At 44.2% G+C, this 22732-nt stretch overlaps 2 protein-coding genes across 3 annotated transcripts in view; one reads left to right on the plus strand and one right to left on the minus strand.

Annotated features, from left to right (window-relative positions):
• Positions 1–10130, minus strand: NTAQ1 (N-terminal glutamine amidase 1). Of its 2 annotated transcripts, XM_065752791.1 has the most exons (6): positions 10045–10130; positions 9781–9880; positions 9342–9392; positions 7717–7865; positions 7169–7293; positions 1–288 (listed from the first exon to the last, which is right to left on the minus strand). In XM_065752791.1, the coding sequence occupies exons 1-6, from the start codon at positions 10119–10121 to the stop codon at positions 155–157; spliced, it is 636 nt and encodes a 211-aa protein (XP_065608863.1). In that variant the 5' UTR covers positions 10122–10130; the 3' UTR covers positions 1–154. The 2 variants fall into 2 exon arrangements, with proteins under 2 accessions (XP_065608863.1, XP_065608864.1); XM_065752792.1 differs by lacking the exon at positions 9342–9392.
• Positions 10131–10436: 306 nt separating this feature from the next.
• Positions 10437–22732, plus strand: part of ATAD2 (ATPase family AAA domain containing 2) — a 29040-nt gene continuing 16744 nt past the window's right edge. The window contains exons 1-6 of the mRNA XM_065752118.1: positions 10437–10626; positions 16154–16296; positions 17068–17117; positions 18366–18519; positions 19426–19525; positions 21819–21897. Coding sequence (XP_065608190.1) covers positions 10447–10626; positions 16154–16296; positions 17068–17117; positions 18366–18519; positions 19426–19525; positions 21819–21897 — 706 coding nt within the window. The 5' untranslated portion in view covers positions 10437–10446. The remainder of the gene's footprint in view (positions 10627–16153; positions 16297–17067; positions 17118–18365; positions 18520–19425; positions 19526–21818; positions 21898–22732) is intronic.

Genomic DNA, 22732 nt, shown 5'->3' on the forward strand with positions numbered 1-22732 from the left:
TTCATTCTTACAAAATAGAAGGCTTTATTTGGTTCATATTACGACTTCCTCAAATACTTATTCCATATAAAGAAATATAAACTATTCATACAACTGTGAGAGCAGCAAAATAAAACAAACCGACTCAAAATCGAAGCAGAGATCTTTGTGTACGTCACTGTCCTTTCAAGGAAGGGCTGTCATCAGTCTGTCTGCTAAATCGATACACAAAGTCTGCTAAGGGGAACACTGAGCCCCATCCCACTTCAGGATTCATACTGATGAAATCATCTAAGTTCATCTTGGAGTCTAAAAGAGAAGCAGAAAAATGAAATCTTGGAAGTTCCTGATTCAGCTTCAGTAGCAGCTATGATGAAAATCTCCTGAAAGAAAAACATTGAAAGTTGGGTTTGAAAAGGCAGGGTTCAGAACACACTTGCTGAGCAGCAGTCCAGCAACATTCTGCAAGTTGTGCAGTACTTCAAGAACGTCTAGTTCCAGCATCTGTAACATGGCATCAACAGGGAAAACCCAGAGCATGGGAAGTTCCATACAAACATGAGAAAAAACTTGGAGAACACAGGGCACTGGAACAAGCTGCCCAGAGGGGTTGAGGAGTCTCCTTCTATGGAGATATTCACAACCCACCTGGAGGCTTTCCTACATAACTACTGTAGGGAAGCTGCTTCAGCAGGGGTTGGAACAGGTGATGTCCAGAGGTCCCTTCCAACTCCTATGATTCTGGGATTCTCTGATTTGTCCCTGATCCCACGCTCTGTCCATAGCAGAAATCACATTACCTGATCAGTAAGTATCAATAGACACAGAATCACAGAATTGTAGAGGTTGAAAGGGATCTCCAGAGATCATCAAGTCCAACCCCCCTGCCAAAGCAGCTCCCTAGCCCAGGTTGCACAGGTAGGTGTCCAGGTGGGTCTTGAATATCTCCAGAGAAGTAGACTCCACCACCTCTCTGTGCAGCTGTGCCAGTGCTCCGTCACTGCACTGTGAAGAAGTTCCCACACATGTGTGCAGAACTTCTATGCATCATGAACAGTATGCATAACAAAGATTTTTCCCTGCAAGAACAGACTAGAAAGGTTGTGTCAGAAAACCATAATAAATCACAACCAAAACAGGCAACTGCAATAATAGAGTCACCAAGACCTACAAGATCATCCAGTCCAACTGTTCACCTATCACTGACAGTTCTCACTAACCCATGTCTCTCAACACAATGTCCAAACATTCCCTGAATACCTCCAGGGTCGGTGACTCCACCACCTCCCTGGGCAGCCCACTCCAGTGCCTGACCACTCTTTCAGAGAAGTATTTCCATCCAGTCTGAATCTCGCCTGGCACAATTCCCTCTCATCCTATCACTGTTTACATGAGAGAAGAGACCAACCCCCAGCTCACTATAACCTTCCTTCCAGTAGTTATAGAGAGCAACAACGTCTCCCCTGAGCCTCCTCTTCTCCAGACTGGAGGTTTATGCAACAGGCATCTAGGGATTACTGCATTCATACAATCCCAACTACTCAAAGGCAGGGGCAATGCTTCCCTATAATATCCTGAACCAAAACCAGCTGAAAGGTCAGTTGCTGTTTTTGAGGGAAAAAAAGTAACCATGACTGCTTTTACCTAGCATTTTTATCTCACCTGACCCCAGTAGGAAAGGTAGAAACCATTCTGTCCCAGTTGCAGCTCCCAGAGTGCTCCGTGAAATGTGCTGACCTGCAGTTTGGGTTTAGATGCCAAGTATATCCTTTTTCCAGAGCTGGCCTGGTACGACAAGCACACTGTGCTGACTCAGAACCATACTGATCAGAGATTTCCTATTCAGCCTACAAATATCTGTGGGTTTGTTACAGCATGTTCTCATTGACAAGCTGTGAAAATAACCTTTTAAAATACATACTAAAAGATATTGAGTTTAAAGAACACAGTGGGGGAGCACATGGATTTATTGTTACAGCTTTTCTGTCACATTTAAGTATTTATTTTAACGTGGATGATTCATGCACACATTTCAGGATTAAGAACCAAACCAGAGTAGGCCCTAATGAATGGATTAGAAAATCCATAGGACATAACCTGCTTCAGCTGGAAAAACCTTGTGTAACCATTATGGAACACAAGTGAGGAAGGGAAGATGATGTTTGGGAAGTCCATGCCTGGCAGTGCCAGCCATCACCCAGCTGCTGAAGCTCTCTTCTTTGCACCACATCTACCCCCTGAAGGCTTTGTGACACGCTGAATCCATGCCCTCACCAGTTGCAAGGTCTGACTCCTAACTCCACCTTTTTCTTGTTAGTCTGTTTGGGCTTTGCACATTGAAAATCCTCACATCCAGTTAAGCACGGACCTACTTCTGTACAGAACAGGACAACTTTTTACCTGATTATATGATGATTTCAACTAGCACATGTGCAGCAATTTGCTCTTGTAGCTCAAAAACAATTAGCAGAGGATAACAGTTTTTGCTCGTGGGTAAACTGGTAAGCTTATTTTCCAATTCCCAGCTTGTCTTTTCTTCCCAGATGCTTTTAATTTTGAATGAATGTGATTACTCACATAGTTTAAGATTTGAAGGGTATGTAATTCCCTGTTTTACGTGCATTTTAGAGAATAATAATTTCATGATAACACTCTGAGAATGGAAGGAATCCAAAGGGGATTATTCCAGTAGTTACAAACACAGCTGCTGCTGTTAGTAACTTGAAAGTGGCTGTCACAACATCTGTAGGAAGTGAAATATTGTCTCGCAGTCATAAGGACTGTGATAGAGCAAAACACAGTCTGCCACAGAAGTTAAATAAAAGGAATAGCTGCTTTAACCAGCAAACAAGAGCCTTCCTGTTAGCAACTGGTGATCCAAGAACCAATCAGCAGGTGGCACTGAAGCAACATGACAGCCATCCATCGGAAAACAGAGACCTCTCACGTTTTTATTCATCTCAGTAGATAAAAGTCCCCCTACCCTGAATGCCGTGCATGTTACCTTAGACCTTACAGCCTTTAGAAACACTCTAGCAAAAAAAAAAAACAAAAAAACAAAAAAACAAAAACACATGGCAACAACACAAAACCCTTCTTCTAGAGCAGATAGAAGAATGATACTCAGCAGAACCTACAAACGGGACATCCAGATGCTACAGCTGACAAACCAAAAAGATTCCTCTGCAGGAGCAAGGAGCTGCATGTTTTATGTGAGGCTTACAGAAAGTCAAGAGCAGTAGAGCTTTTTAAAATATATATGTTTTTAAAATTTATATTACGCTCACAGTCCTCCTTAGATGCTGTGTGCATCACACTAGTTTGCATTTGCACATAAACAAAGTCAGTGGTTCTTCTTTGACCAAAACAACTTTGTTCACAGTCAGTAAGACCCAGCTGGTGCATTCTGAGATTCCTGCAGTGTTTTATTTTTTTAACAAAGCCTGACACTCCTTCCCCAAGCAGGGACAAACCAACTTGACAGATTTCAGTTTTCACAGAATAGAATCACAGAATCACCAAGGCTGGAAAAGATCTCCAAGATCATTGAGTCCAACTGACCATGTACCACCAATACATCCTCTTTGAACCATGTCCCTCAGTACATTTCCTGAACACCTCCAGGGACGGTGACTCCACCACCTCCCTGGGCAGCCTGTTCCAGCTCCTGACTGCTCTTGTGGAGAAATTTTTTCTAACATCCAACTTGAATCTCCCCTGGTGCAACTTGAGGCCATTTGCTCTCACCCTACTGCTAGTTACACGGTAAAAGAGCAACCCCCACCTCACTACAACCTCCTTTCAGGGAGCTGTGGAGAGCAATAAGGTCTCCCCTGAGCCTCCTCTTCTCCTGATTGAACAATCCTCAGCTGCTCCCCTCAAGGTTTGTGCTCCAGACCCCTCACCAGCCTTCTTGTCCTTCTCTGGACACACTCTGGGGCCTCAATGTCATTCTTTCATTCTTTTTAATCTCAGACAAGAACAGAAGGTCATAGAGCATATGAGCTACTTATGCTTATATTGGTATTTTTTAATTTTTTTTTTTGCCCAGCCCTTTTGGCTTTCACTAGGATACTACCACTACCTGGTAGTGGAGATAAGACAGAAATGGCAGACATCTGCCTGGCATGTGTCTAGCAGCCTGCCTGTTGCACAGATATGTAACAGAGCACTTCCTGAAGTTCTCAACTGTCCTACTTACATTACCTTCAAAACTAGAAAGAAAAAAAACCCTTTAGAAATCAATCCTGCCGCGTGCTACCACACACTTGAAATTCAAACAAGGCTTTTCACTGTTAAGAGCCAATGTTAGCAGTTGTACACACGCTGCAAGGCCATCTGTTCTGAGTAATTGTGAAATGCACTGTGCAAGCTGTGTTTTACATGGGCTTGCAGTAAGGATTGCTGATCTCATCAGGACTTGTAAACAGAACCAAACCTCATTAATTTGTAGAGGGAAGATGCAAGAGATAACCCCAGGCTGGGTTAGAGTGCCCAAGAATGATGAATCTGTGCCCTAAGTCATACCTTGTTTAAAAAATAAATAAATAAATAGCAGGCTCTTCTGTCTTCTTCCAGCAGGAAGCCACTGACATTCAGGTGGAACAGCGCAGAGCAATCAGCTACAGCTCAAACATGAGGATTCCAGCAGACCTGCCTGGAGTATAAAGCTGGGTGAGAAAGCATCCTGTGTGCAGCTCACCAGTTCAGTCAACCAGTGTTTCCCGTTGCTCACAGCAGAGGGCAGAGCACTGCCAACAGGACACACTGACTTCTGGGATTGTGTGCACTGATGCACACAGCATTACAAGATATCTCAGATGAGCAAAGGGAAGACAAAGCGGTACACTGATGTTCTGCGGTGAGTCCACCTGAAGAACATTAAGTTTGTAGGGACCTGGAGAACATGACATCCAAGGAAAGGAAGAGAGAATTGGGCCTGTTCAGCCTTCAACAGAGAAGATGAAGGAGGCACACAGCTGCATACAGCTACCTGATCAGAGGATACTGAGGGACTTAGAGCCTTCTTGGAGAAGCCTGGCAACACAACTCACCAAGGAACATGGGAAATTTCAATTACATACTAGGAAAAATATACATGTATTATTTTCCCATGACTGTGGTCAAGTACAACACTGTGCCTAGAGAGGTTCTGCAGTCTCCATCCCTGGTGTTGTTCAAGACTAGACCGCAGAGTCCTAAAGAGCCTTGGATCTCATTATACCTGATTAGAGCCTGGCAGGGTGATTTGTGAATGTTCTTTCCAGTGTGGCAAGATACAGACAAAGGAATGAAGTACAGAAGGGATGAAGACCCATATGCCTTTCACTTTCTACCAAAAATCACAGTCAGTCAAGGTTGAGTGAGACCACATGGGTGCTGTTCATCAGCAAAGCAAAGCTCAGCCATGCAAAACAGATGAGGGGAGAGTTACAGGGTTTGTAGCTAAGGATTCATTAATTACAGCTGGAGGTATATCTACAACTGCTTGGATCATTTTATAACTGTACTTAGTGCAGTAACATTTTCCACTATTTTAACCTGAGTAGGAGTTTTCATCTCTTCCCAGTCTGGCTTGGTTTACACTCATCACACCTTCATTATTCACCCTCATCTGGAGTACTGTGTCCAGTTCTGGGCTCCCCAGTATAAAAAAGACAAGGATCTCTTGGAAAGAGTCCAGCAGAGGGCCACAAAGATGGTGAAGGGCCCACAGGATGTCCTCTATGAAGAAAGGCTAAATGAACTGGGTCTCTTTAGCCTTGAGAAAAGAAGACTGAGAGGGGACCTGATCTGGGTTTATAAATATCTGAGGTGTGGGGGACAAAGTGGTGAGGCCAGACTCTTCAGCAGTGTGTGGAGACAGGACAAGGGGGAACAGACAGAAACTGCAGCACAGGAGGTTCCGTACGAATGTGCTCAAGAACTTCTTTACAGTGAGGGTGAGGGTGACGGAGCACTGGCACAGCTGCACAGGGGGGTTGTGGGGTCTCCTCCTCTGGAGATATTCAAGACCCACCTGGACGCCTACCTGTGTGACCTGGTGTAGAGAACCTGCTTTGGCAGGGGGGTTGGACTTGATGATCTCTTGAGGTCCCTTCCAACCCCTATGATTCTATGATTAATACTCAGCTATCACAACAATAAGATTTCCACAGGCAAAAAGCCCTCAGGACCTAAAGGGCTTCAGCTAGCATGCACTGCAGTCTAAGTTAAGCATTCTCCAATGTCTACCTCATCTTTGCATACCATTTTACTGAAAATAAAGACCAACACAAAGAATTTGAGATGCTTCATAACTTGGAATGTCTAAAAAACACTAAAGCTCCATGAAACAATACCTGTGCTCCTGTGCCCGTTCATAACTCATTTATATGTAGTTTGAAACAGAATTTTCTTAGAAGCCAATGCAAAGATTATGAATTAAGTTTCCTGCTACTTAAAAGCATTATAAACTAAGCTCTAAATACAAAATGTATTTCTTTGACCCTACCTTCTCTGACATGTAGCATTGTATTAGTTAAAAAGCAGAGAGAACAAAACCAAACATACTGAACAATGAGAAAATCTTTTAAAACTAAACTATGCTTTTCTCCATCCAGGAAGAAAATGAGAGAACATACACAGCCTGCTTAGCAAGCACACATTTAGTGTAAGCTGACATGCTGTGTGGAAAGTACGGCTTAAGAATCCACACAGAGAAGAAGAGATGGCAGCTCTTTCTTCCTCTGCTTGGACCACAGGCTATTATCTAACCTAATACTCAGCTCTTGGAGAAAAATGGGCTGACTTGCCCATTTGCCTTAGAAGCATCCTTAGGACTATTCACCTGGTAGGGAAACTTCCAGCATCTAGTGTGGGCATACTAAACACACTGCGCTGAATCAGAGAACTTCATCCAGTCAAAATAGTCTGCTCTGCAGCCATCAGCACACTGAAGATCCAGGTCACTTGGCCTTTCTTTCAGCTCCCCGTTGTAATAATAGCACAAAACTTCCTACCACTCTTCTCCACATCCGTTTATGAAAACTAAGTAATTAATGTTTGACAATGGTAACTGCCAAGAAGCATGCTAGACTTCCTATGTTCAGAAAAGACAAATGCTTCATAGCCCTATCTTTTCCACATGGCTGGATGTGCTTCTGAAAGCTGTGTTAAAAAATGAATTCTGTCAGCTCTGTCATCTTACCTGCAGTTTCAATGCAAGGGTATGAAGGAGGAGGTTTCTGCCATTTCCCATTTGCATCCTTCATGTGAGATCTGTCTGAAGCAAACGTCTTCAAGTACAAATCCGCTCGAATCATTCTAATCTTCCTAAATAATGGAAAAATTGCATCAAATAAATAATAAACATTAAAACAATAAAAGAATTGTATCAAAAGATGTATGCATATAAAACCACTGTCACTTATTAGCCATAGTTATTAATTAGTCATTCTGAACAAGAGCCCATCTTCCACTCAAATGCCATTCATTTAGTTAAATACTTAACTCATAAACATCGTGCCACGCAGGAAACTAGTTCCCAAGAAACTAAAGCAGAGAAGATAGCTTTTGATAACTAAAAGATCACAACTCCTAGGTAAAGAGCTTTAGAAACATAACGTCATGCATTTAGTTTCCTGAAGTATAGCAAAAAATTTCTGTCACCATCTATCCACAGAGAGAACTTCAACTTAGTTTTCTTGAAACAGCATCCATAGTCTTCATTTTTTGTTGTTTTTTTTTTTATATCACCTGTGAAATTCTGGATGAAGGCTGCCATCTGGCCTAAAGGCCTCTGTGCTGTACATCTCAAAAGGACATGGAAACGGCAACACAGTGTCAAGGTCATAAATGAAGTTCTGCTCTCCACCCGGAACGTGAAGTAGGATAACATGGTAGTCCTGGGAAAAAGAATTTCATCAGTTAAACAGCTGTTTATGAGAAACTGGAAGAGAGGGGAAAAAAAAAAGGCCTCCTAAAAGCAGAAGTTACAGCTCCTTTTCTTTACATTGTTTCTGTCCTTGAAATTTAGGCCCAGATACCTCTGGCACCAGAAGAGAGGATTCCTACTGCCAGCTCACCTCTGGTTCCCCCCAGTGAACGTTGGTATTCTTCCCATTTCTTTACAGCCTCCTTTGATTTAAGCCTGGGCAGCTAAACTAAAGCTAAACTTCTCCTTATAGCAGTTATTTTATTCCTTGACACAGAAGTAACTGGCACAGTGGAGGTTTGGAGAAACTGGAGTAACTTACGTTGTCAGTTAATTACATTGCAGTTTTCCAAAGTTAAACTAAAGTTTACTAAAGAGAACACCAGATCCACTCACAAAAAGTTTGAAGTACTGCCTTTTGATGCTCAACACTAAAGGGCTAAGCACAAAGGGCTGAGAAATGAAAGACAAAGATCTCAGGCAAGCTGTTTTCACAGACCAACCTACATACACAACTATATGCAAAAACAATATTTGGAAGAGCCTGTTATGGAGTATATGAAAAAAATTAACTACAAGCTATACAAATCCCACAGTCCACTGAAGTATCATAAATATTTTGGGGGAGAATGAATCATTAAGCAATTGCAATTAGGAAGCTTGCAAATATTTTTTCGCTAGATTTCAAAAACACAGAATGGAGTGTTTTGTTTTTGTTTTTCCATACTGAAATAACTCTGTAATGTCACACAATTAAATGAGATTCCACAGAGGCAACTACTGAAGGGCATTCGTCAATCAAACTGCACCCCAAAAACACCACTTACAGGACAGTTTACATGCCAATTCTTGAAGACACATAATGCTTACATTTTTCCATCCTATGTCAAGGTGATGTAGATACTTTCATTCATCTTTTACTTACAAGTACAGACATCTACTACAGATTCTAAACAGCTGATGGCCTCAACAAATCCAGAAGGTAATTTTCACAGATTTGTGGTGCACTCTTACCAGAGTTAAGGTCTGCCACTTGTAGATTCGTGGCTCACTGTTATTTTCCTATGAGCAATAAAAAGGAGCACTGGACAAAAGCTCTTAATAAATCTGCTGCAGAATAATATTAAACACTGATACAGAGCTATGGGATGGTTGAGGCTGGCAGGGACCTCAGGGTCCATCTGCCACAACACGTGTTCCAGCAGGGACACCCAGCACAGGGTGCACAGGCCCACATCCAGACAACTGGAAATCTCCAAGGAGGGGACCCCACAGCCTCAGGGCAGCCTGTGCCAGTGCTCAGCTGTCTGCACAGTGTAAAAGCATTTCACTGACATTCACATGTCACAGGAAAGATGGCTAACACCGCCTGTGTGTGGTTAAGCAGATATCAACCATCAGCATGCACTTAAAAACCCCCAAAAAGAAAGAAAACAGAAAGCCTCACCCAGACAACAGGTCCATCTCCATGCCCTGATTTCTGTTTCCAGAGTGGTATCTGAAAGTTAAGTGATTTGAAATGAAACACTCCAGCTCCATACGGATGAATCTGTGATCCACTGCATCACCCTCTCTCACTGTTGCAGTCAGAACGTTTTTGCTAGATCCTATCTGGAGCACAAAATACTGCTCTGAACCATACTATCTCATCATTCTTCAGTACTTCCAGGTGACAGGGCACCCACCCCTACAGGAACACCACGCTTCTCCCCTTTACCCAGACCACATCAGACAATGACATCTCAGAGGGGGCGGCCTGAACACCCCCAACCCAGGAACGGGGTGATACCATAGGTCTGTGGGGCCACGTTTCTGAGGGCAGACAGGGGTTGGAAGGCCTGGGGACGCATCTCCACAGCGCTGGGCATCAGACAGCAACCGCTCACCATCCTCCTATCGTTGGATATGAAAACAGCGTAGAATTCTTCCAAAGGATACCGATCCTGGCTCCTGATGTACTCGCAGAGCTTCCACACGTTCTCCTCGCTGTAAAACACGAAAGGCCGGCTTTTTCCTTTCTCCTTCCAACATTTCCAACTCCTCTGGGCGCTCTCCTCCCCGCATTCTGCTAGCCCGCATAGGGCAGCCCTCCGCCGCCGTAACGGGACCACCTCCCGCCCCCGGGGGCCCTCCGAGGCCCCCCTCCTTACCAGTAGCAGCTGGTGTAGACGCAGGCAGCCCGAGGAGGCACCGCCGCACGGTAAGAGGGCACAGACGGCTGCGCCATGGCCGGGCCCCCCCCGCGGCACTGCGCCCGCCCCGCCCCCTGCTGCAAGCCCCGCCCCCTGCTGCAAGCCCCGCCCCCTGCTGGAAAACACTCCCTTCCGTCACCGGAAGCCCCGTTCCCTTCTGGAGCGCACCTCACGCGGCGGCGTTTCCCCGCCGAAATTCAAAGAGACGCAGCGCGCCGCGCGTGTCCTTCCGCCAGGCGGGCTGGGACTCGCTGCTGGAGGAAAAAAGAGTCCGCGGGCGGAGCGGGCTCCGCCGTCCTCTGGAAGGGCGGGGAGCTGGGCGGCGCGGGGAAGGTGCCGCTGCGGAGGGATCCTGTCGCCATGGTGGTCTTGCGGAGCAGCGGAGCTCGCCGCGGGCCGCCCTTTGCCATCATGGACTCCAGCTCCGAGTTCATCTCCCTGCAGCCCACCGCGCTAGCAGCCCGCCGCTCATGGACGCGCTCGCAGAGCGCCTCGGCCGCCGTCGGGCCCGAGGGGACGGAGACGAGAGGGAGAGCGGCTGTGAGTAACGCGCGGCGCCGGGGTTGGGGTGATGTGAGGATTTGAGGGTCGTAGAACCATTAAGGATCATTCAGTGCAACCACCAGCCCACGCCCACTAGCCGTGTCCCTCCGTGCCACATCTCCACGGCTCCTGAACGCCTCCGGGGACGGTGACCCCAACCACCTCCCTGGGCAGCTGTGCCACTGCCTCACCGCTCTTCCTGAGTAGCGATTTCTCCTGATGTCCAACCTGAACCTCCCCTGGTGCAACTTGAGGCCATTCCAAGAAAAACTTGGGGTGTCTTTGCTTTGTGAGCAGGCATAGAGTCTGCTGAAGAATCCCCACTTTTGCAGTATACCCAAAAAAAATCTATCGAAGCCTTCGTGGTTTTGGGCTGCCCGTTGTATTGCCTTCCCTCACGTGTAAAGTGAGGCAGAAGAAACCACCTGGTTTGTTGTCAGTGAGGGAATGAGGAAGAGTAATGTCAGCACATTCACTGCAGTGAATGTAGAATTATGATGATGAAACCAGTTGTAATGTTTTTTCTTTGTTTTGTGGTGTGTTGTTTTTTTTTTATTTCTCCTTTGCAGAAATGCACTTAGAGGCATAGAGGCATTTTTTGCAGGACCCACGGGGCTTTGCTGGAGCACTCAGATTGCAGAGACATGTAGGAGTGCTCTAAAGGATAGGGGTGAACAAGCAGTTGGAGCCACTAAGGAGTCCTGATGTCATTTCCCAAAATGCTTGATGTGCAAAGACTTGGTAGCAGCTTTTGCAGTTGTGTCACCAAGATATTCATTTCCAAGTTCCTCAGCCTTTTTTTTTTCCCCACATCGATTAAGGAGCTTACAGCAGGAAGTCTCAAGTAAACTGGGATCTAATGGATTTATCTTTTCTCAAGTTCCCAGGCCCAAGGAGTCCCATGGTAGACCACAACTGCTTACTGTTTCTTCGGAAACTGTGCATCCATAGGTTTACAACCTCAGTATGACTCCCCAGGCTGAGCAAGTTCACTGTCTCGCAAGCAGTACTTGAGGTCTGTGTGATCCACAGTTTGCTTTTTGTCTGGACAAAGTAAAAACTTGCCCATTTTGAAGGTTCTTTGTGATCATCTGCATAGGGGCTGAGTGCCAGAGCTCACAGCCTTGTAGCTTAAGCACACCTGTGTGTTCTGATGGTACTGCAGCATACAGTCAGTTCCTTTAAGATGCACAGCTAACATTTGAGAAACAGTTGTTGGTAATCACTTCCTATGGAATAAGGGAAGTAACTTTCAGAATTCCTTCAGCCAGTTCCCTCCTTGTTTCTGGTTTATCAGCTTTCTTCTACTTATTTCATTCCTCAAGTGTGTTTTTTTCAACCTTCTGCAATTGAAGGTAGTCCTGCTCTTTCAGCAGCTTCCTGGGGTTAACCTTGTGGTTCTGTCCCTCATTAAACTGCAGTGTTGTCCTGGGAGGGATGGGTGGTCAGAGTTAGCAGTGTGCATTGTTACTGCTTTGTCAGCATTGTTCTGAAGTGAAAAGGAAAAAAATGAAGATAGAAGGGCCATACAGAAGATAAATAACAGAACAGCTGTTTGCTACTGAGGTTGTTACAGAGAAGTCAATTAAAAAACAAATGCCTAAGTACATGCAGAAAGATTTCCTAACTCATTACATTGTATTTTTCCTAATAATCAATGTTGGTACCTGTATAGTTAAAAGAATAAACAAATCCAAATAGTATCGTAGTCACAATGGTATTTTACAGATTGTATAGCTAGAAAGATTATTGCAGTGGAAAGGAATGTCAAAAGTAAATGAAATGCTCACCCATATCCTAGGTCTGCAGTGGAAAAACTCCAAAGGGAGCATCTCTAGAAAGATCCTTCCCCATTCTCAGTCAGTCCTTAAATGGGGACTGGGAGAGGTGGAGCCAGACTCCACCCTTTCTGGTCACACAGGTGAATCAATCAGTGGTTCAGGCCACGATTCAACAGTTCCCATGCGGCATTGTCTAAGTGTTTGTTCTTATTTGATTCTGGAGTTCGGCCCAGAGACTTATGAGGCTTATTGCTGGAGTCATCTTTTAACTGGTGGTGGAAGCCTTCAAGTTTTCTCCCAAGCAATATCTGCTTTTAGGTCTATGAAGTAGAAATACTCAGTGCAGCAGTTACAGCTTGCGTACTTTGAAGCTCATGTAAACTTTGTGTCCCAGAGCTGCTCCCGGCTCCGATTTCACAAGTGACTGTTTTGGAAATAACACCTTGTACTTAAAACTTTGATCCTCCTGTGAAAGTGCTGTATGTTTGGGTGATGGAAAGCAGTAGCTCTGCAATGCCTGGGTTTTATGCTGAACATCTATTCCTGTAGACATAAGTACACACTGGTACAAACACACCTGGCTGGTCACACAGCAGCAGGGACAGAGACCACAGCACTCAGAGGAGTCAGAGCAGTCCTGCGTGCTCCTTTTTTCCCTCTGTCTGATCTGGGGGAAGGGGTGAGCACATGTAACACGGATCCTTGTGGCATTTGGTCTTGTATGCTACCTGTGTCTGTAGCTTCTCCCAGATATCCCCAGCAGCTGGATGTGAATCCTGGGGGTGCCCAGCCCTGGTCCAGCTGCTGGTACTCGGACCCCTTCCCACATTTGTGGGTGCACCGTGTAACTGGCCTTGGGCAAGCCAGTGACTGACCCTGAATTGATCTGCTCTTCCAGTTGCTTCACACACAGACCCAAACACAGCTGGGGTTCTGGTTAGCAGGCCCAGATCTGTCATCTCCAGTAGCTGTCCTCCAGCACATCAGTTGCTGTAGACACCCTGGTGTCTTCATCATCTGGTCCACACTTGTGGCTGCTGCAGTACTTCATTTCAAAACTCTTGTCCTGCTTGCCGACTATGCAGAATGGTTGTTGGTGCTGACGTGTGCTGATGTACACACCCATGTGCAATGTGGATGTGCTCCAGACTCTGCTTGCTGGCACTACAGATGCATGGGCCATAATGATAGGTGTGCCCTTCTGTGACTGTTAGCACTTGCACACTTATGCATGAAGAATATAAACAAAGCTGGTGTGGCTGCACCTGGAGTCCTGTTTTGGGCCCTGCAGTAGAAGAAAGACATGGAGAGAGTCCAGCGAAGGATCATCGAAGTGGTAGGACTAGAGCGCCTTTGCTGTGAGGAGAGGCTGAGAGAGCTGGGCCTGCTCATCCTAGAGAAGAGAAGGCTCAGGGGCATCCTACCAACATGTATAAATACCTGGAGGGACAGTGCAATAGAAATAGAGCAAAACTCTTCCATTGGTGTCCAGTTTCAGGACAAGAGGTCAGTGGAACATAGGAGGCTCTCCTTGAAAACCAGTCTGCACTTTTGTGCTGTATGGGTGCCTGAGCACTGGCACAAATTGCCCAGAAACGTTGTGGTCTCTCTGGAGATCAGCCACCTAGAATGAGGTAGTTGACCTCCAGGGAGAGCATGGCACCCAGCTCTGCATATCCTTGCTTGTGCAGGGGTTGGGCCGGGCGGACACAGGGTCCCTTACCCAGGGAGTTAAAGTCAGCTGGGGACCAGTCATGAGTGGTGTTCCCCAGGGGTCTGTACTGGGGCCTGTCCTCTTCAATACCTGTACTGATGACCTGGATGAGGGCATTGAGTGCACCCTCAGTAATTTTGCATATGGCACCCAGTTGTCTGGAAGTGTCGATCTGCCTGGGGGTAGCGAAGCCTTACAGAGTGATCTGGACAGGCTGAGTAGCTGGGCTGAAGCCAATGGGGCGAGGTTCAACAAGACCAAGGGCCAGGTCCTGCACTTTGACCACAAAAAACCCGGGCAATGCTACAGTCTTGGGGCAGAGTGGCTGGAAGATGGCACAGAAGAAATAGACCTGGGGGTGTTGGTTGATGCTCTACTGAACATGAGCCATCAGCATGCCCAGGTGGCCAAAAAGGCCAATGGCATCCTGTCTTGTATCAGAAATAGTGTTGCCAGCAGGAGCAGGGAAGTAATTGTTCCCCTGTACACAGCACTGGTGAGGCCTCACCCTGAGTACTGTGTTCAATTTTGGGCCCCTCACTGCAAGACAGACATTGAAGCCCTGGAGTCTGTCCAGAGAAGGGCATCTAAGCTGGTGTGGGGTCTGGAGCACAGGCCTTATGAGGAATGGCTGAGGGAGCTGGGACTGTTCAGTCCAGAGGAGGCTGAGGGGAAACCTTATTGCTCTCTGTAACTACCTGATGGGAGGTTGTAGTGAGCTGGGGGTCAGTGAGAGGGTATGGCTTCTAGTTGCACCAGGGGAAATTCACACTAGATTTTAGGAAGTACTTCTATGAAAGAGTGGTCAGGCACTGGAATTGGCTGCCTAGGGAGGTGGTGGAGTCATCAGTGCTGGAAGTATTTAAAGAATGTTTAGATGTTGTGTTGAGGGATATGGTTTAGAGAGAACTAGTGGTGATAGGTGGATGGTTGGACTGGATGATTTTGTAGGTCTTTTCCAACCTTGTTTATTCTATTCTATTCTATTCTATTCTATTCTATTCTATTCTATTCTATTCTATTCTATCCTATTCTATTCTATTCTATTCTATTCTATTCTATTCTATTCTATTCTATTCTATTCTATTCTATTCTATTCTATTCTATTCTATTCTATTCTATTCTATTCTATTCTATTCTATTATCCTGTGAGCCCCTGCTGCTTTCAGCCAGGGACCACTCTCCTGTCACTGTCTTGATTAAACACTGCTCATAGTGAAGCTGGTGTGAAGAAGTAGAAGAATCTTACCTATTTACTTCCTTACTTAGCGTGAAATTTAGTTAAGGCTAAATTTTGCCTCTTAACAAACCTCCATGTTCAGAACAAGCCCCCTGTGAAGGTCATCACAGCTATCATCACGTGATGAACATGGCAATCATCCTTGCAGGAATAGCAATGTGAAGGTCAATGGCAATAAAAAGGCTTCTAAGCTATGAGAGTGTTGTTTTTCTTTGGGTGGACAGAGCTCATAATAGAGGTACTTAAAAAGGTATATGAGACTTTTCAGACACAGAAACATGGAAAAGATTCCTGTGTCAAATTGCTTTCTTCAGCTCCTTTTGCTTTTCTGTGGATAAAGGAAGTCCATCTTTGGGAAATCTGAGTCGGAATGCAGTCATAAGAGGAACAGAAATGGGAGAAAAAATTCTAAATAGGTTTTAATTCTAGGTTATAGTGCTATATAAGTCTGTCTGTTCCTCAGAACCAATTTTGAAATTGAAAATCTGGGTTTTGAAAAATATAACACAAGTTTATGTGAAGAGCTTTGCTGGAATGTTTTTTTTTTTTACTGCAGTTAATAGCCTTATATTATCTACAAGAAAATGATGGGCAGAGGAGAGCTTTAGCTGTGAAAGCTACTCATTTTCTGAATTTTTTACTAGGCTCAGTGTCTACCTGCCATCGGTCACTCCATTATCGAAACTGAAATAACTTGAAGAATTAACTTGTGTAAATGAGGCAGAATTTCTTTGTTAGCTGAATAAATATGGCTCCAGTAAATGTGTTCTTATTTCCTTCTTTTCACAGAGCTTTTCTTCTGGTAGAATGGAATGTTTCCACGAACACTGTTTAAGATCAGTAAGAAAAAACATCACTCTGTGTTCAGATTCCAGCTTTGAGGAAAGTATGGAAATATTGAGTGAAAATGTCAATAGAAGACACTTTGGAAGGTATTGTATTTATATATGTTTAATCTGTGTTCAGTGTGTAGCGAAAAGCAAGAATGAAAGTGTGCCCAGTGAGCCTTGTAATGATAAGTCAACAGGTAAGAATCTGCAGAGCCCTCTGATTATGTCAATATCACTATCAGAAGGAAAGCCTTCTGCTTGTCCAAAAACCATGCATCCTTTCCCAGTTTTTCAGAGGTCTCTCTTCCACTTTGGTTCCTGAGATATAGTTCATATTCCGAGATTTCAAGATTAGTACCTGTAGTGGAAATGCCTGAAACAGTGACTGAGCACCTGGTGGGGAGGCAGGGCCAACCCAGGGGAGCTCAGAGGCATGCAGTGCATCTGGGTGAGAGAAGAGGTGGAGTCAGGATCCACCCCTTGCCAGACCTCATGTAAGGGTTGGCAGTGGAGGTGTGGGTATCTTGATGGAGGTCCCTGCCTACCCGAAGCCTTCTAAAAGCAAGCAGCTTTTTTCCTTAATTTCTGCATCTATGGCTGCTGTGTTTGGGCTTGTTCACATTTCCTGCAGCTAAAGACTTTGTCACTCCGCTATTATCGCTGTACTTTCCATCACATTACAGTGTTACAGCACATTAGGAAATGCATGTTTGTATAGCACTGTATGTATATGGTACACAACAGATGTGGGATCTGAATCCTGCATGTAGTCTGTAGGCTTTGTTGGGCACTGGACTATAAAGGTGGTGGAGTTTCCAGTTCTTAATGGGACTGATACAGTAATTCTCCCTTCTTTATTCTCTTTTAATGTAGGCAATTGACAAAGCTGAAATCTGACACAAAAGAAGAAAAATATAAGGAAGGTGAGTAGTTGTAACTCCCAAGGATTCTTATTTGGCCTGGTTTCCTAGGAGGATGGCACTTGCTCACTTTGTTTCATTTGGCCTACCAAACTTTTGGAACTCATCAGCCAAAATTAACATGTCTCAGAGACATTGAATTTCCTATGAATGTTATGCAAATAGGAAGATATTGGATTAATTCCCTGAAAGCCTGGGAAGAATGAAATGTGAATTCCAGATAGTTGTTAGGCATTGAGGAATCTGGTCCTTACCTCATGCTTCTCCTTTGCATGGGGTTTCTGGAGCCAGCAGGATACAAAATAATCGATAATTGTTCTGGCAGATAGGTGGAACTATCACAGTAGTACAACGTTTGTAATTTAAAGAGCATTTGGTTAAGAGATGCACGGATGCACTGATTTTTGGAAGGTTCACTTCCATTTATGGGTTTAACTTGGAACCAAACTGCAGTGCTGAAGAAAGGAGCGTGCTTGGTGCAGCAAGACCTCCTTCTGACACATGGAGAAATCCACTAGTTCTGTGCTGTGTTCTACCAGATAGAGGCTAATCTAGGGCAAGCACCTGATGGAGAGCATTTCACATGCTGATATTCACTTTCCGACTATACAAGTATGTTGTTATTTAGCAGGCTCAAACTTAGTTTTATAATTAGCAATAACAAGATCAGATCATAGCTGTTGTCATATTGACACCATGGTGTAGCTATTATATTATTTTAATGACAGTGCCAGTAACAAGCTCGTGGCAAAGGATGCTGTGTGTTAACTGCTAGGCAGACTTCTAAAGAAAGCAAGAGCTTGAGTTCTCCATTGTTTGGATGTATATCTTGAAATAGTTCTTATCTCCTTGAGCTGTTGTGGTGATGCAGAAAACAAAAGCAACCCTTGCTTACGTGGGGTAATAAAACACATGCATCCTAAGAAGAGACTTGCTATTTTTTAAACCATTTTTGAAAATGCTGTCAGATGCCGTTTTAGATGGATGGAGTAAAACACCTTAGAGAGTTATTTGTAGCTTTTTCTATCAGAGGGTTTCAGTCTATTAAAGTTTCTTTATGGGTCGTGCTTTTAAGTAGATTATGTTCAAAGCAAGCAGTCAGTAGAGTGCTGCAGTCATGACGAAAACTTCTAAATCTGTGAAGAGGACTTTTTCCTTAAACAGTTTTTTCCTCTGTTTGCTCTAACGGTGAAAGAAAGGGAACTGCATCTTTACCGTCTCCGAATATTGTGTGTATTTACTGCATTTCAGTCATGAGAACACTGAAAACCAGAGCTGATACAAAAGCTGCAGAACAAGGCCATGAAGAAAATGGGGATTTGGAGGTCCGCCGAAGCTGCAGGCTCCGCCGAAGCCACTATACAACAACAAATCAGTCTGTTCTGTTTGATGCACTTATAACAAAGTAAGCGTTCTTTTTCTTGCTGACCTACTAAATGATAGTAGCAAGCCTTTGTGCTCTGACGTGATACAGGCTGTGGACACTGTCTTTCTCTTGACGGCAGAGAGAGGTATTGGGTGAAGAATCTTCATGCTCTTAGCATCTTTTGTATGTGGGCTCCGTGGGTTTCTGTGTGGTTGTCTTCTGACCCAAAATTATAGCTTTGCATTGTGCTTTTCCTTAGATTTCATATGCTCTCTTCAATAGCTTCCTTAGTATCAAATGTCTTCCTTTCTATTGAACTTCTAATTCTGCGCTCGCAAAAGTTTACGTAACTCTTGGAGAAGTTACTGAGAAAAGTCTGATGCAGCCAAAGTGAAATCCTGTAGCAACTCTGTATTTCTAGCTGTGACTTTCTTCTCATTCTCAAGCTCAAATTGATAGTTTTCTGAAAGATTTGCAAAATGTGACAACAGCAGGGTTTATTTTTCCAGCACATATAATTATGGAAAAACAAAGAACATAGACTACAGTTACAGAAAGAGTAAACAGCCCGTGTCAGTTTAGTAAAGATGATGTAATGCTACCATGCAGAACAGCTTGAGCACTATTAAAAATTATCATCATTTCTTTATAATGGTCCTGCTATGATCTTTGGAATTCTTACTTTCCTCCTTCATTTCTATTGATTTTTTTAATTGCCCTCAGCAATCTGAAAACAGTGCTTGTTGGCACATCCTCAAATGCTTCTTCAATCTCTGTAAAAAGGAAATATATCAATTTTAATTAATGCTTAGAAACTTGGCTTTGTGTCATTGGCTTCTGATTTGTGTGTGCCATATTAAGCTGCTGTACTGAAGATGTATTCCCCTTTAATTTTTTTTGCATACTTGCCTACCTTTGCTCTTATGTGCCAACTTTTTGTCTTAGTACTGCAGAAGCAGTGTTGCAAAAAATGGATGACATGGAGAAGATACGTAGACGTCATATAATGGGCTTGGAAGACTTTGGGGTGTTCAACAATGCTAAAGTAAATACTCATTTATTTTACCATTTTTGCGTAAGTTGAATATTTCACATAGGGAAGTTATTGAGTAGTAAGAATTGGACTGAAATAATTTTCTTCAGAAGAATATACCACTGGTCAAGAGTAACACACGTTGTCAAAAGTACAGTGCATTTTTGGTCTCTTATCAGAACTTGTCCTCTCAATATATCTGCAGAACAACTAAGAGCAGAAGAAATACCTTCTGCAGAAGACTTGAGATAACAGTGATGCTAAAGTATGTGCCTTATGCTGTAGTTTCTGAACTGGCTTACTACTTTGGAATGGATTTAAAAGTCCGTTCAAAACAATACCCAGTTAAACAAACACTTGTTTCAGGACTTGAGTTTTCCCTCCAAATCTTATTAAAAGTTCTGGCTGGGAGCTGGAGACACAAAGAGGTTACTCGATGCTTTCAGTCTCATTTGTACAGTAAGGCCACTTATCCTTCCTTCCTCAATCTTTCTCATTCTGTTCAAGAGCACATTTAACAGGAAGCAGTAGATGGCTTTCTGTATTTCTTTTCAGGAACTTGAAGCCCTTTAAATTCAAAGCTGTTAGAACTGTATGCAGTAATCATATATACTGTCAGTTTTTCCCTATTAAATTAGTCTTCTATTGTGCCTTATGAATTATAGGCACAAATTTTAAATGTCTTAACAGTCTGCCTTTGGATTTTTTGGCTTAAATCTGGATTCCGTTTTCGTTTTTTTTCCTTAAGTTATGGTGGTTGAAGTGGGAAGGGACTGTATGAGGTCTCCTGTTCTAGAACCCCTTCCCAAGGTGAAGCAGCTAGCAACTTGCCTTTGGGACAGAGTCAGTTCTGTCCACAGTAGCTGGTACAATGTCTCTCACTTGCTGATGTCAGCTGGTTCTGAATGAATATTCTCAATTCTGCCATGTTGGTAAGTTATGAACTAGTTATTGTGATTAACTAATACACTCAGTTTGTGTATTAGTTGTTTCTGGGCAAGTGTTTGACCTCTGCAAATATGCAGGAACTTAGTGCAGGAATTCATGTTACAAGTTGCAAGTGCTGTATTCACGATCCTGTTCTCTCCTCCTGTGCATTAATTTATGTTTGTGTATATGTAGTGCTCTGATAATATGACTGTAGGAAACAGGCATGTGTATGGGAGATATATTGGTGCTCAACTAGGTGGCCTTCTATGCTGTCATTACCAGCTGGGTGGATGGGGGGGGAGGGAGGAGAGCAGTGGATGTATTCTGCCTTGATTGCAAGGCGTTTGACGCTCTCACACAGCATCCTTATAACAAAGCTGAGGAGCTGTGGAATAGATGAGTGGATGGTGAGGTGGGTTGAGAACTGTTTGACTGGCAGAGCTCAGAGGGTTGTGATAGGTGGCACAGAGTCGAGTTGGAGGCCTGCACTTAGCAGTGTTCCTCAGGGTTTGGTGCTAGGTCCAGTCCTGTTCAGCATCTTCATCAATAGCCTTGATGAGGGGATTGAGTCCACCCTCAGCAAGTTTGCTGATGATACAAAGCTGGGAGGAATAGCTGACACACCGGAAGACTGTGCTGCCATTCAGTGAGACCTGGACAGGCTGGAGAGCTGGGCAGAAAGGAACACAGATGACAGGTTGGCCATGAGCCAGCAGTGTGCCCTGGTGCCCGAGAAGGCCTATGGTATCCTGGAATGCATTATGAAGAGCGTGGCAAGCAGGTTGAGGGAGCTGAGCCTTCCTCTCTACTCTGCCCTGGTGAAGCCTCACCTGGAGTACTGTGTTCAATTCTTGACTCCCAAGTACAAAAAAGACAGGGTTTCTCTCCTGGAGAGAGTCCAGCTGAGGGCTACAAAGATAATAAAGGGCATGGAATACCTTTCTTTTGAGGAAAGGCTGAGTGACCTGGGGCTATTGAGCCTTGAGAAAAGAAGATTCAGAGGGGATCTGATCCATGTCTGTTAATATCTGAGGAAGGTGAAGGGACAAGGCTGGGCTCTTCTCAGCAGTGTGCCTCGACAGGACGAGGGGAAATGGCCACAAACTGAAGCATAGGAAGTTCTGCACAAATGTGTGTGGGAGCTTCTTCACAGTGCAGTGATGGAGCACTGGCACAGGCTGCACAGAGAGGTGGTGGAGTCTCCTTCTCTGGAGACATTCAAGACCCACCTGGACGCCTACCTGCGCAACCTAGGCTAGGGAGCTGCTTTGGCAGGGAGTGTGGACTTGATAATATCTGGAGGTCCCTTCCAACCCCTACAGTTCTGTGATTTTATGCACTTTTGTGACTGATCTTTCTTGTTGCTTTTCATGAGGAAACTTTTGATGTGTATTCCCATGGAGAGAAAGAAATTCAAAGAAGTGATGACTCTGACAATCAAGAGGAGCTTGAAGGTTAGTTCTGTTTTTAACCTTTACTATGTTCTGGACAAAAGCCTCCTTTTCATGGTTTTGAGCAGCACAGAAAGGATTTTCAGGAAGTAAAGCAGGCTGCCAGATGTGTGTGAGAAGCTCCTCCCAAGTGCAAAGATCAGCTGGGCAGAACTTGGTGTTATCCATTTTTGTTTTTAACAGGTAGTCTATGGCAGCTGCTTTTGGGGCCTGTAATTAGGAGCTGTCCTATTGATACTCAGAGGGAAATAAGGTGAATGAGATTAAGTCACCAAAGACAACATTAACTTGGAAATTATGGGAAAAGTTGAAGGTTTTAAGAAGCAGGTTGGCTTTGATGAAGGCAATTAAGTTAGATGATCCTTGTGGGAACTTTATAGATGAAAAAGAGTGCAGACAGAGCCCAAGAAAAGCTTTGCCACTTCCCATCACAAACTCAGAGGAGTATGAGGATGGCCAGTGGCAGGGGAAACCCAAATGAAGGATTCCAGGTGAATGGTGCCTGGGCCTGGGCACAGCTAGAATTTGGGAGCTAGACTGCTATACTTATTCTTACCACTCCAGCATATTAAAGCTGTTTCTGTGAAACACTTGCTCAAAATGACAAGTAATGACTTTCTGAGCTAGCTGTTTTCATGGGAGCTGCATCTTAGCTAAGCAAGATGACAGAATTTTGTTATTAAATAGTGAGGCTGATGACAAGTCTCCCAGCAGTTTCCGAGAGGATGGAGCAATGTCTATAACATATGCTTATCTGCTTAGGCTAGTAATTTCTGAAATGTGCACTGCATAAATTTGTCTTAAGGGTTTCAGATGTGCTCTGTTACTTAGGTGGTGG

The sequence above is a fragment of the Cyrtonyx montezumae genome, unplaced genomic scaffold (genome assembly GCF_038088225.1).
Source record: "Cyrtonyx montezumae isolate F1298 unplaced genomic scaffold, pur_monq_1.0 scaffold_8, whole genome shotgun sequence".
NCBI lineage: Eukaryota > Metazoa > Chordata > Aves > Galliformes > Odontophoridae > Cyrtonyx > Cyrtonyx montezumae.

What these genes read in the sequence shown, in the direction of transcription:
- NTAQ1 (XM_065752791.1), bottom strand. Translation starts at nt 10,121, where the DNA reads ATGGCGCAGCCGTCTGTGCCCTCTTACCGTGCGGCGGTGCCTCCTCGG. An exon ending in CTTCATCCAGAATTTCACAG is followed by an intron (nt 7,294 to 7,716) that starts GTGATATAAAAA and finishes TCCATTATTTAG; the next exon opens with GAAGATTAGAATGATTCGAG. An exon ending in CCCTTGCATTGAAACTGCAG is followed by an intron (nt 289 to 7,168) that starts GTAAGATGACAG and finishes CTTCTCTTTTAG; the next exon opens with ACTCCAAGATGAACTTAGAT.